The sequence below is a fragment of the Leuciscus leuciscus genome (assembly GCF_965113295.1).
Source record: "Leuciscus leuciscus genome assembly, chromosome: 20".
Classification (NCBI taxonomy): Eukaryota; Metazoa; Chordata; class Actinopteri; order Cypriniformes; family Leuciscidae; genus Leuciscus; species Leuciscus leuciscus.
The window spans coordinates 32987330-33000698 of NC_138744.1; the positions used below are offsets into that span (position 1 = coordinate 32987330).

At 35.9% G+C, this 13369-nt stretch overlaps 1 protein-coding gene across 3 annotated transcripts in view; it reads left to right on the top strand.

The window, feature by feature from the left end:
- The window catches only part of grik2 (glutamate receptor, ionotropic, kainate 2), a 239825-nt gene that overhangs the window by 137228 nt on the left and 89228 nt on the right, over positions 1 to 13369 (top strand). For all 3 annotated transcript variants that reach the window (XR_014200724.1, XM_082150286.1, XM_082150285.1), the window contains one exon: positions 12200 to 12343. Coding sequence is in view for 2 of the 3 variants with exons in the window: in XM_082150286.1 (XP_082006412.1) it covers positions 12200 to 12343 (144 nt within the window). In the remaining variant the exon portion in view is untranslated. The remainder of the gene's footprint in view (positions 1 to 12199; positions 12344 to 13369) is intronic.

Here is a 13369-nt window from a genome sequence, read left to right on the forward strand (position 1 = left end):
TTAATGTGACTCAACTCAGCTCAGTTATGAAATTAATTTAAAGCACATCCCACTGAGCCTAAAGTCTCTTACTCTGTTTTATTGTCTCTCTCTGCCTTGTACTGTGTTTTAGTTTGATAATTTGAAAAGTATTTAAAAAACTGCAACCAATAGTGTCTCTCGCTTGTTTCAGACAAACACAGCTGCTGCCATTTTGCATCTCTGTTATATTTATCAATTGTATTGGAAATAAAATCAAAGGACTTCAGTGTTATTGGTACAGTAATATTGTTCTTGTTGTTAATAATATTCATCTTCTCGCCTGGATGATTGTTTTGTACAATGCAATGAATTATACGATAATAAACAGGTGAGATTACTTATTTGTAATACGTGGTATGACTGTACTATATCCTTTAAATGTCTAGTATGAACTTGTTCAGTCATCTTGGCTGGAAGCTAGCAACTGTTTTCTTCGCGGAAACTTTGCGTTCATTTTGGGCTAATTCTGCGATAACAACTGGCTGGATATACAAGTAAGGTGTATTATTTCTTCTGTGGAAATTGCCTATATATACATGGTTAGCCTATATGGAGCTCAATTATGTAATCAGTTACTTGACATAAACTCCTAATCCAAAGAATTATTGCTGTTATCCAGAAAATCTAATTAATTAAATTCAAACACATCTGTATATAATGCACAACATATGATCCAATTTAGTTGCTGCATGAGTACATTTTAAACGATTTAAATAATGAAATAATTAAAGCTCTCTACTGTATATTTTAATTTGGATTTGTTGGAAATTATTTTATTTTGCTAATCAAAAACACTTCATGTCTAAGATCTGATATCTAACATCCTGTCTGCCTGCAAAGGCACTAAACTCATTAATAGATAAACAGCACACATCATCATGAAATATATCAAATGTTAGATAACAGATAAAAAATTCTATTGGCCACACTATTCACACATTCTAAATATCTGGGGCATGTTTGTCATTTTCAGTGGCATTTTTTATCCAAGCCCTGGTTGATTTGGACCCTGATTAACTCTGAGAATTACAAACACACCAAGGTTATTATCATAAAAAAGTTTAGTTTTCAGTGCTGGAAGGTCAGATTTAATTAATCTCCAAAGCTGTCAGCATATTCTTTCTGACAACTGAAAGCATCAAGGGTAAACTGTAAAATTTATAGACAACCAATCGTAGTTTGTGTATGTGATATTCAAGACACTGATAATGCCACAACAACAGACCGACCTGCTGTAAAGTGTTAACTTCAAATACTGCTTTAGCTGTTGTCTCAAAACACTGTTAAAACCACACAGAACTGAATTACAGTCAAGTCTAGTTGAAGCAGACGGCCTCAAACCCTGTTCTGTTTTATGGACTTTTAGTTTGTATTTCACTGTTTCCCTGTGTTCTGTTTCTTCTTTCTTTTGTTCCCCATTTTTTCCCACTTCTTTTCCGTTTTTCAGGTTACTGATTATGCCCTTGTTTGTTGCCATGGTTACTGATTGTTTTGTGCACCTGTTGCTTGTTCAGTTTGTTTTCTCCTGCAAAGTTAAGCCCTCAGTTTTTTTTTTTTTTCTTCTCACTGACTGGTATTGTATTTACGGTAGTGAAGCTGTTATGTTGTTTCACGCTCTCTAGATTGCCTTCTTCCTCTTGTAAATAAACAATAACTCCTCGTCTCTTGCCTACAACACAATAACAATATAAAAAAAGTAATACAATTTTTTTAAATAAAACAATCACACACAAAAAAATGCTTTAAATTCTATTGCTCTTTTCAACCATTTGTGAACCGTTCACAGTTAAACATTATAATATTAATACATCACTGAGCTATTATCTTGACATTTCATTAACAAACAAGTCAGTTAATTACACAGCAATCCACACACCCAGTTGCCCACAGTACCCATGATGCTGCAGTACTCGATCTCTGTGAATACATACAAGCTTCATCCTGGAAGCTTAAGCTTGCTCTGCATTTATTTATTTTTTGCATATTTTTATCATTGAACTCTTAACTGTATTATCTTTTATAGTAAAAAAAAAAAATAAAAAAAAAATTAACTTTCTAAATTGAATATTCATGGTCTAGAGCCCCAAAAGTCATCTCATGCACTTTAAATATTTGCAGCATTGCTCACTATGCTCATGATGTATTTGGCCTCTGGCTGGAATAGCCCTTTGACAATACACACACACACACACACACACACACACACACACACACACACACACACACACACACACACACACACACACACACACACACACACACACACACACACACACACACACACACACACACACAATTTGTGGCTGTGAAGTATTTCTCACGTTAGCCTTTGGAGTCATGTATACTCACCCAAAAAAACAAAAGTCTGTCATGAGCATCACATGTGCAGTCTGATCATTCATTTACTGACAACACCATTGGCATGTTTCCATTTTTAAGTAAATTTTGGGATATCACATTAAAAAACGTTGGATAGAAACAGCAAGATGTGCATACATTTAAAAATTTAGCACAAAAAAACGTATGTGGTCAATTGAGTCGGATAAATGTTTTATCCGATAAGAAGACATGCATAAATCATGATGGAATGACATTTACCAAATAAATTAATCGATGTACATCAAAAAAGTCATATCATTTTGTGATGGGACGACATAACTGGATCAACCAGCGGACCGATTATGTTGCACAGTATCTGAAATGTTGTTTTGGTCATTCTGAAATGCCTTAGCCAAAGTCTCTAAGTGTCTAAAAATAAAAAATATAATATCACAAAAATATTTAGCAGCACAACTGTTTTCAACATGTGCACCGATAATGTGATTATTTCCAATGATGAGAGTGAGGACTTAAGGGCAGTAAGATGTTAACATGACACGAGCAAACCTCTTCACTCCCGTTCACGTCATTTTCAGAAGACTGACCATTTTTTTTTACCATCACCACCTTTATTCACATATCCCAATGTACAGCACACATGATGGACATGATTAGTTACAAGCTCTTCTTATTTCTATTCTATTCTATTCTATTCTATTCTATTCTATTCTATTCTATTCTATTCTATTCTATTCTATTCTATTCTATTCTATTCTATTTCTATTATTTCTATAAGACATACAAGATCCAACAGTGAAGTGTCTCTTGACTCGCCAGTATGTGTGCTTAGGTGGTGTGTTTTCACAGTCAGGGAAATTCTGGAAACTCCCAGGTGTTGACAATTAATTAAAAAGTTAAATCTTTTAAATCACATTTTTATAAAAAAAAATTCTGGTTGACTGCTTTTCAATGTTAGTTTTGTAAATGAATTCTGTAAATGAATACTGTATATAGGCACAGTGAGGTGCTCCATATGCCATAATGGATATTTTTAAACGGATATTTTTTGACCTGTGGAGATGTTCATGGCTCTATCACAGCTGAGGTTTATCATTCGTGTCTTGATGAAATGCAGCAGGTTATTCCCATGTGCTGTATGTCATATTTCCTTCATGATTATCTGACAGTTAAAGCTTAGTGGGGTCACATGAGAAGAGCTTCATGTGTCAATATTAAGTGATTTTGACAGATAATAGCATGATCTCACAAAGGTTTCAGCTTGACATAAATATGTTATCCTCACTCTTCATGAACAGCTTTGAGAGATTAGCATGCGCCTCACCTGTTGTACATTTAGTGTTAAACATCAGAAAATATATATTTTTTTTGGTCCTCCCCCTTTATGTGTTGGTCCTGGAGCAAAATTCCATTCAAATAAACACAGTCCCTCAAATGCGGATCAAGTTTTGGCTGGTTAGCTCTGGCAGTCAAACCTGCTGGTAGATTTTGTAACTCACCATTATTTGAGGAAAAGCATCTTTCTCCATTGATGACCATTAAATAACAGTTACTGCAATAAACGACCCCAGAGTCACGTTTTTATCCAGAGCCCCTTTCATGGATGTAGGGAAACCTCCCTGCCAGACCTCCACACTTTAACAATTCATAAAAGTGTTGAAAGCAATCTGATCCGAGAAGATTAAATCTCCCAGCACAAGGCAGGGGAGGACGTGCGAACGAGGTGCAAAAAGAAAATGCATCCGAGGTAACGCTCACATTGGCGTACACAGGGGAAAAGCAGCTGTTAAAGTGTTTAGCTTTGATTTCATTCAGGAGTGACATAATTGATTTTAATGAGATGTGCATAGAGTGAAGTGTTTGTATTGCTCAATCATTTGCCAGTCTGCCTGTTGGGCTCTGCTTTAGAAATGTACAGCATTCTCCAACACCCACAATTCTCCGCCTCAGTCTCTCTCTTTCTTGCCTTTTTTATCTCTCTGTGTTGCTCAATGTAAGTAAAATGGCATTGGGGTGCATTTCCCATACAATGACGTAACTCGCTGCTTAACTACCATACGATGCATCTTTGAAGAAATCAACTAGATACTGTAGTCACGACTGTTTGAAACCGTATTGTTGCACATTTGGCATTTGGCAGGTGGTGGAGTAATAACTACACTTAAGTAATCCGTTATGAGATCATTTCTTTTCAAGATTTTTTGCTATAAAGTAGAGATATGGCATCTGAGGATAATTCTCATTTGCTTTTCCCCCCCAAATTCAACCACAGGATCATAGTAGGGGAGAGCGGGGCACAACCTAACGCTTTTTGACTTTCTCAGTTTGTGTAAATCTACTTATGGTTCAGAGTATTTATTCTTTCCCACATTAATTTCCCACATGTCTAGTACAATTATGTGGTTTTGTTTTATTAATATAGTATATACTTTTTTCTTGACATACCCCGAAAGAATGGAAGTGAAATGTGACAACATGCCCCATAGGTGGGGTACATTGTAACATGTGTGGGGCACATTGTAACATAACATATGACAGCTTATAATGTTATCTGATCTAATAAAAAATATATACAAAACAAACTAAAATATTTTCTAAATAAAATACAATTAAAAAACTTTTTCATATAAAATAATGGCAATTTTTAATAATTAAATATAAACAAATTTTTGAGTTTTGACTACGAACACATGAAAACACAGCTATACAACATGGTTCAAAACAAATAAATAATTAGTCATTTCTGAACATTGACTCTCAGTCTTTATTCACCTTTTTCTCACGTTTTCCCAATAAAATTAATAAAAGTATAGAATATAATAGCATATTTCTAATAGGGGCATGTTGTAACACATTGTAATGTTACAACATGCCCCCGCCTGCACAACTGGGATTTAAACCCTGCTAGTGTCTTCTGCTAGTTAGCGAAGCATTAAATAACTATCTCAACTGTTAAATAACATCTTGGAGATTAAAATAATATCAGATTTGTCTTATTTTAAATAAACACAAAAAATAGAGATGCAAAATTAACTTAAGTAAGAAATAAAAAAATAAAAATAAAAAAAAAAAAAATTTCTATATAGTGTTGATATGGCAACTAGTAAATACACAAAGTTTCGTCATCCAAGCATGTGCGGAAGTATTTAAAACAAGCGTGTTACAACTAGCCCCGCGTTAGGTTGTGCCCCGCGCTCCCCCTACACACATGCGCACTCTTCAAAAATAGTGCTTCAAATCCCTTGACAAACTAAAAGACGTAAATGACATTTGTATATATTCAAAATAATATATTGTACTGAATGTCAGCTTGCTTATTTTGTCCAAGTCCACATGTCACGAAAACTGTGCTTCTCGAGAGCAGGTCGAGAGCCGTCGTTTCAACCACACAACTTTGCAATGCTGTTTGTGAATGTCCGTTGAAACTATGGTTTTGGGAAAAGCTAACTCGTTGAACTACTGTATGCTGATAATGACGAAACTTGTGACCATAGCTGACTAAAAATGCTTTTGAGAATAGCACTCCTTGCTCAGTCCAGTGCTCATTTTCAAAGAGAATGCAAATTGCAGTCTATATATGCCCTAAATTGTGCACAAAACAAATTCAATATTAAGTTAGTGATGCCCCAAAACTCTCAACCACATTAAAAAGAACAAATGGCCTGCACCATTTTTTTATATATATATATATATATATATATATATATATATATATATATATATATATATATATATATATATATATATTTGACCACTACAAAGTGACTTCATTGACAGGTTCTCACTGTAAACCCTAACGCTCAAAATAATTAATTGGTTTGAGTAGGACAAACTTAAATTAAACTAATTAGTTCAGTCAAATTAACTTATATGAGTATTTAGCACTTTCCTTTTCTTTCAATGTAACTTGATAGATATATTTTAAGTAAACTGAACTGTTTCATTGTTTTGAGTTTTATGAAATTATTTCTTTTAATTTAGACAAACTTAAGTTTAACTGAAACTGGGCTGGGATTCTACTTCCCAGCATGCTTTGCCGATGGTACTCGAAAGGGAGAGTAAATGCTAAAATGAAGTGTAATATAATGTTGTTTTTTTTTGTGTGTTTTTTTTTTGGTGTGTAAGATTAATGTTAAGTGGGAGATTTAGCAGTGATTAATGTTTTGTAATGCTAATTTAGAATAATTTCTGTTAATGTTGATTTTACCATCATGGTGACAAGTGGTGCATGCGGCTTGGTTTGAGTATGATAAAAGGTTTTATATTTATGGTTTAGCTGTTCCAGAACTAATGCAGATATCTTATACTCTACAGTCGTTAAGATTAGGGATGCTAACGATTAATCGATGATTGATTAATTGTCGATAATAATTTAATTGATAAAACTTCAGGGTCATCATTAGAGTGTGTTGTTTTGAGGTGAATGCGGCTCATGCACAGAACGTGCAGCAGAAACTTGAGGAAAAAACTAAATGAGTGCGCCGTAGTTACGTATTCCAAGTGTATTAATGTCTTCAAGCCATGCCATGGATTAGATAGGCTAACTGTTTATTTCAAAACATAATTAACCAAGGGTCCAAAATAACCTCGAAACAAGTGATTATACTGAACATAACTACATATTTGTGTAAATGCCACAATAAAAGTACACAGAATAAATAGTGTTCGACTGGTCGACACATCGCTCCTAACCACCGTACCCGAGATCCAGTTTCCATTGGTTGAACTTTCAAATGACGTTGGAAAAACAATGTGTCACGAACAATGCTACGATCGGATCCCGGAATCACTCCTTGATCTACGCATTTTCTTATGTTGTGTTGTGTTGGGGCTCGTTCGAGACCCCCTGCACTAAATAAAGATGTCATCTACTGGTTTACTAATGTTTTGCCAAGCATCAAGTTACCAACAAAATAAAAAATGTGGCGCAAAAGCATCATGTGTATACTGTTAACGTGCACTTTTTCATACAAATACTTGGTATAGTTTGTTTTTTAACTGAAACAAATATGCTGCTTGTATTCTGCTTGAGTCTTTTTCAAGTCTATCTGTTATGAACTATGATTTTACAGATCACATTTTCATGTAAAGCAGTTATTTTTCACGCTATGTAAATCAAGCACTTAGTGATGGTCATATTCCCTATATTCACTGTAAACCCAAGGATATTTTGTGTTGGTTAAGCAAGTGATTGTTAAGTAACATGATAACTTAGTAGCCGGCCCCCCAGGCTCCGGATGTAAGAGCTTATGGTTAACGATTAATTGATTGTTAATTTAAACAATGATTGAGAATAGAAATTCATGTAAATTGCCATCCCTAGCCACCATGTCTCACGAGTCTTTACCAGTTTCTCTTCTTCGGTGTACATTTATGGGCTGACTGCTGTGCTTTGGTATAGAGTAAAGAGACAGATCCATAAAGCTTTGATGAAAATCTGAAGAAAACAAAGCATGACTCCCAGGAGAGACCACATGCACCCTGGGCTTTGATTCCCCCCCCTCTCCATCACACAAAGCTGTGCTAATACACACACAGGCGGGTAATAGGAGCGTTCATTTCGTATTCAGGTGGAGGCCCTGTCTTCTGTTTGTCTGATGTTATTACTTATTTATTATTCACAATGCATAAGCCGGGCTCATTGACGTACGTTGCCTCACTGGTGGGCCGGGTGACTTAGGATAATGTGTATTCTCCAGAGATAGGCGGCAGGGACCCAGTCTCGGCTGTCCCCTTTTAATGGCCCAGCCGGATGCCAAAAAGAGGGGGATGGCGATCGGTCATGTGAATTCATGGCACGTTCTTTCCTGACAACACCTCGTCCCGTGTCTCATCTCCCTCCAAGACCAGTGGCTGCCACTTTGCGCTCCCTTCGCATCCTGATTGATTGACAGGCGTGGAATGGCGGACAAGTGATTATGAAGCCGATCTGTGTGTTAGTGTAGGAAGAGGTAGGAGGGTGATTGACAGCTTTGTGGTGGTGTGAAACAGCCACAAGCCAAACTTTCCACATACACACACACACACACACACACACAGCAGCCTTGAGTCATTTTGACCAGCAGCTGGTGACTGAAACCCTGGGCCTAAAGCGGACTGTTGTTCTCCCGAGGCATCTTCACACCCATTCACTTTCATCAACACTCGCTCATGGACAGATTATTAATATCATAGTGGTTGTTTCCTCCCCTCGGTCATCAGGGAACCTTGTCGGAGGTTATACCAGCTAGCAGTGAGTCGGCGGTATATATGGCTCACTCTATAATTGGTGGTGCATTTCACATCAACAAAAGAGTACAATATGTTTTCTCAATAAAATGACTATTGGTTTAATTTCACCATTGTAACATATCTGCTAGTTGCCAAGCTTTAAAAACCATCTGGATTATACAGGGGAAAGGATGGTTTCTTTCCCGGTGAACTTGTCAGCTGTAATTCAAGCTGTATATTCTAACCCCCTAATCCTAAAACTGTGCCTAAACACAAACCTCACAGAAAACTTTCTGCATTTGTAGATTTTCAAAAACATCACTTAAGCCTTATTCAGACGGGATTAGTTTAACATGGAGATGTAAGGTAAAGTAATAATTACCAAAGCTTCTCTGTGATTTTAGTCCCGTCCGATTGCGCTATTTCAGTAATCATGACGGACAATGTCAGTAAAGATTAGGGCAACATTTACCTTCTGGAAAAAGGTCCGGAAAAATGACCTCAGGTAATACTAATCCTGTGCGATTGGACCCGCTGTAAATATGTATGTAAATATTACGTAATTTATTATTTTTAATTTTTTAATTTTTAATTCCTTTTTAAAAGTAGTTTTGCGCATTTTTTTAAAGTATGGAGGCGCTTGGAAAAAAAAACATTCAGTTGCGATCTAGGTGGTGGGACAAGTCTGTGGCAAAACTCAGGTGTTACAGACTATATAAATATTACAGACTACCTGTGATAAAATTAATTTGCTCCATCTGCCCTTGTAAAACTAATCCCGTCCAAATAGGGCTTTAGTATGATAAGCTGTTTTCCTCATGGTAACCAAATATTTTTTGCCACAAGGACAAGGATTTCAGATATTGCCATCTTTGGGGAGACATTTTTCCCCATAACGTAGGGTTTATTACCACCACACACTGGTTTCCATGTTTTATGGGGACTTTCCATAGACATAATGGTTTTTATACTGTATATTCTATTCCCTAACCCTAAACCTACCCAATAACAGAAAACTCTCTGAATTTTTACATATCTTATAAGTCATACTAAGTGATGTTTTTTTTTTATGTTTTCCTCATGAGGACAAAAAAAGAAAAGAAAAAAAAGTCAGGTATCCATAAATCGTGTCAGAAATACATTCTGGTGGCCCACTTTAAAAGTTAACATGACAGACTCGCTCTGTTCCAACATCTATTGAGCTGCTCGCGGTCTCCTGCCTATAGCAGCTGTTTACTCTGAGACCATGACTGACTCATGACTGACTCGCAGCGCTTCAGGCAGAACATCAGCGTGTTAAATAACGCTCCTCACGCAAATCGCACAGGAGACTCTATTGATTCCAAATGAACTTGATGTTAGCGTTTTTTGCCAGCAACACAATATTCCCCCCGTCATTTTGAAAGAAACATGTAATTTTGCCTGACAATTTGGCCCAAAGAAGATGCATCCTAAGAGCTACTTAACTTTTGGAGAAGTCTCTACATGATGCAGTAGCTTATGATTTATACAATAATTTACGATTTGTTGTCACTCTGTAGACCTTTGGCACTATAATTTGAATGACTGTAATGACCACTAAAGCAGATAACACTCACCTAGAAATCACAGTTGTTCTCATTTGAGAAATTTCTTTTTACATTTCATCAGATTTAATGCATAGAGAATATCTGCTCATACCTGGTTTCTTGATTTTGTATTTATATTTATACATTAACACATCATTTATGAAAATATACATTTCTATTAAAACAACAAAAAACATTTTGTATTGTAGCACGTAACTGCATTCGCTAACAATGTAGTTGAGATTCATATTTGGATTTATTACGGTTTGTCACTGAGAAGCTGAGATCATTATTTTCATATCATTAGTGTGTGTTTGTAGTGTAGAGAGAGTATGTGCGCATGGTTGCCAGGTTTGTTAAGTACGTTGAAAAGTAAGTTGCAAGGTTTGTTTAAATTAAGTAAAAACACTATTTTGAAAATGTATATGATTGGGGGATTTTAACTCTTGATCTGGCAACCCCAAGCTTATAGGTATGCAAGATAATGAAAATATCAGCAAGATCATGGAAATAAAAAAATAAAAAAAGGATAAACAAATAAATAACCAGTGGGCCAATATCGAGACGATTATGCATAATCTATTGAGAGAGAAATTGATGATCAAGATTAATATACAATCAATACTATAATGGTTAACACTTTATTTCAGTGGTCCACTTTAGACAGTCTACTAACTATTAGTAACTTTGCAACTACATGTCAATTAACTCTCATTAGAGTATTAGTAGACTGTCTGATTAATATCTGATAACACTTTATTGAGATGCTCCTCAACAGACATTCTACTGACTATAAGTAAGTAACTATAAGTACATGCCAACTTATTCTACTAACCCTAACCCTACCAGTCTACTAATACTCTACTGAGAGTTAGATGACATATAGTTTCAAAGTTAATTATAGTTTGTAGAATGTCTAAAGTGGACTATTGAAATAATGTGTAACCCGCATTCTTGACTGATTGACGTATGTCTCAATATACAATATCGTTTTTTTGAGAATTAGGGAATTATTACTGTGTTCTAGTAAGTATTTTGAGCCTAGGCTATTATGCATAAATGTAAAAGAGTAACAAAACTCACGAACTTGTGCAATTAATATTCATATTTGTAAGTTGAAATTTACATTTTTCAATTTGCACACACAAACATAATCCAAACACTGTTTTTAATTCGAAGTTGCAGATGAATAGTCATAAACATGATGTGTATTACATATTTTTACACTTTAATGCAATTTTGCTGTACAACCACGAGTCTGAACTTACAACCTCTTAAATCTTACAGTGCAACTTATCAATCTTAGCACCTTGACTTTTGATAACTTTATTCCTGTTGCAATACTGACTTATGAGAGCAGAACCGGCGCTGAGAGTGGGAATGAAGCCGTTTTATAGGTCGATGCCTGACCAATGAAATTTGTAGCACTATAATATTTATTGAGCAAGTTCTAAAATTCAAATCTATAATCTCTTGGGTTTTGCTACTTTTTTTACCTTCATCGTTATGGGTGTTTGTCCTCAATTATTGGTCTTATTGCGGTCAGCCTGTAATCTTCAGCCATGCTGATTTATTTCCCTGCAAACATACAAATAGGCTTGTGTGAAGTTGCAGTATTATTAGGCCAGAGCCATCTTTAGCCACATCCTTGCGGCAGACAATCAGAGACAAAAGCTGGAAAATGACAGGTTTGGCTATGATTTATTTGAAAGGATAGCAATTTCTGAAGCCCCCTCAGGCATGATTTCCATACCGGCCCAGTCTGAGAGGTGTTGTGATTGCTTTTCAATCATCCAAGGCAAACACTAATTACATTTTATTTTGGTCTGTGGAATGAGAGGTCTCCGGTATAGAGGGCTGTGTGTTGGTGTGGCAGAAAGCTGAAGGCTACTCGGACACTTTCTCATTCTCTGTGATTGGTCGTTGAGTTGAAAATGCACTACGGATCTTGACACTGAAGTTTTAACCTGCTTTTAAAGGCTCGATTAATTATCACTGGAGAGCCTCAGGTGTTCTGCTGACGGCCGATTGACCCGTGTGCGTGTGTGTGTGTGTGTTTCCAGACAGATGCTGCCCTGATGTATGACGCGGTACATGTGGTGGCCGTGGCCGTCCAGCAGTCTCCTCAAATCACCGTCAGTTCACTGCAGTGTAACCGCCACAAGCCCTGGCGCTTCGGCAACCGCTTCATGGCGCTCATCAAAGAGGTACTGCTCATCACACTGGTCATTTAGACTTTAATCTACAATGTAATTACACAAATAAGTACTATCAATATTAATAATACTATTAATTAATGGCATGTACTTAATATAAGGACACATTAAATTGACCAAAAGAGACATTAAAGACTTTTAGATAGTTAAAAAAATTATTGGTTACACTTTATTTTAAGGTGTCATTGTTACAGTGTAATTATATATTTAAGTACTGAGTAATAATAATTAACTACATGTACTTACTATAGGGTTAGGGTAGGATTAGGGTTTGGTTGAGGGTTAATTGCATGTAATTATGCATAATTTACTGTTATTACTATGGTAAGTACATGTAACATACAGTATGTAACAAGGATACTGTAAAATAAAGTGTTACCAAATCATTCTATTTTTAGGTAATGAACTTTCTATTCATCAACGTTTTCAACATTGATAATAATAAGAAATTATTCTCGGGCACCCAAGCAGTATCAGGGCTTTCATAGCGACCATTTTAGTTGCATTTAGGACTGAAAATTACTGAATGCACTGTGAAAATAAATTCAGCCGCCCCGAGGCGAGTGACCTAATCGATGGATGATAGTATAATACAACCGTGATAACAACCAAAACTCCCAAACAGCATCTAAACTGCGCAACAGTTGTTCAGCACTGAGATCGGCTGGTTTTCATGCCTTCAGTCAACTGAGCAAGTGTGCTAAGTTGTGCAATGAACTCCACTTCAGAGATTGAACTTTGGAATTATGTTTGTGAAATAAGTTTACATGAGCTTCTGTTGTTTCTTTACCGATAAATTAAATGAAAATATTACATCTGGATTATCGGAAACGGGATATTAATGGGGGCTTGGGGCAAAAATGACACCAACATAATAAAAATGCCACCAAAATTTTAGATATGGGGGAAAAAATGCCACATAATGAGTTCTTGTTTTTAATATTTATAAAATAGTTGATCAATATCACATGAGCAAGACTGTCAGAACGATGTTAAATGTGATATAGATTTTGTACA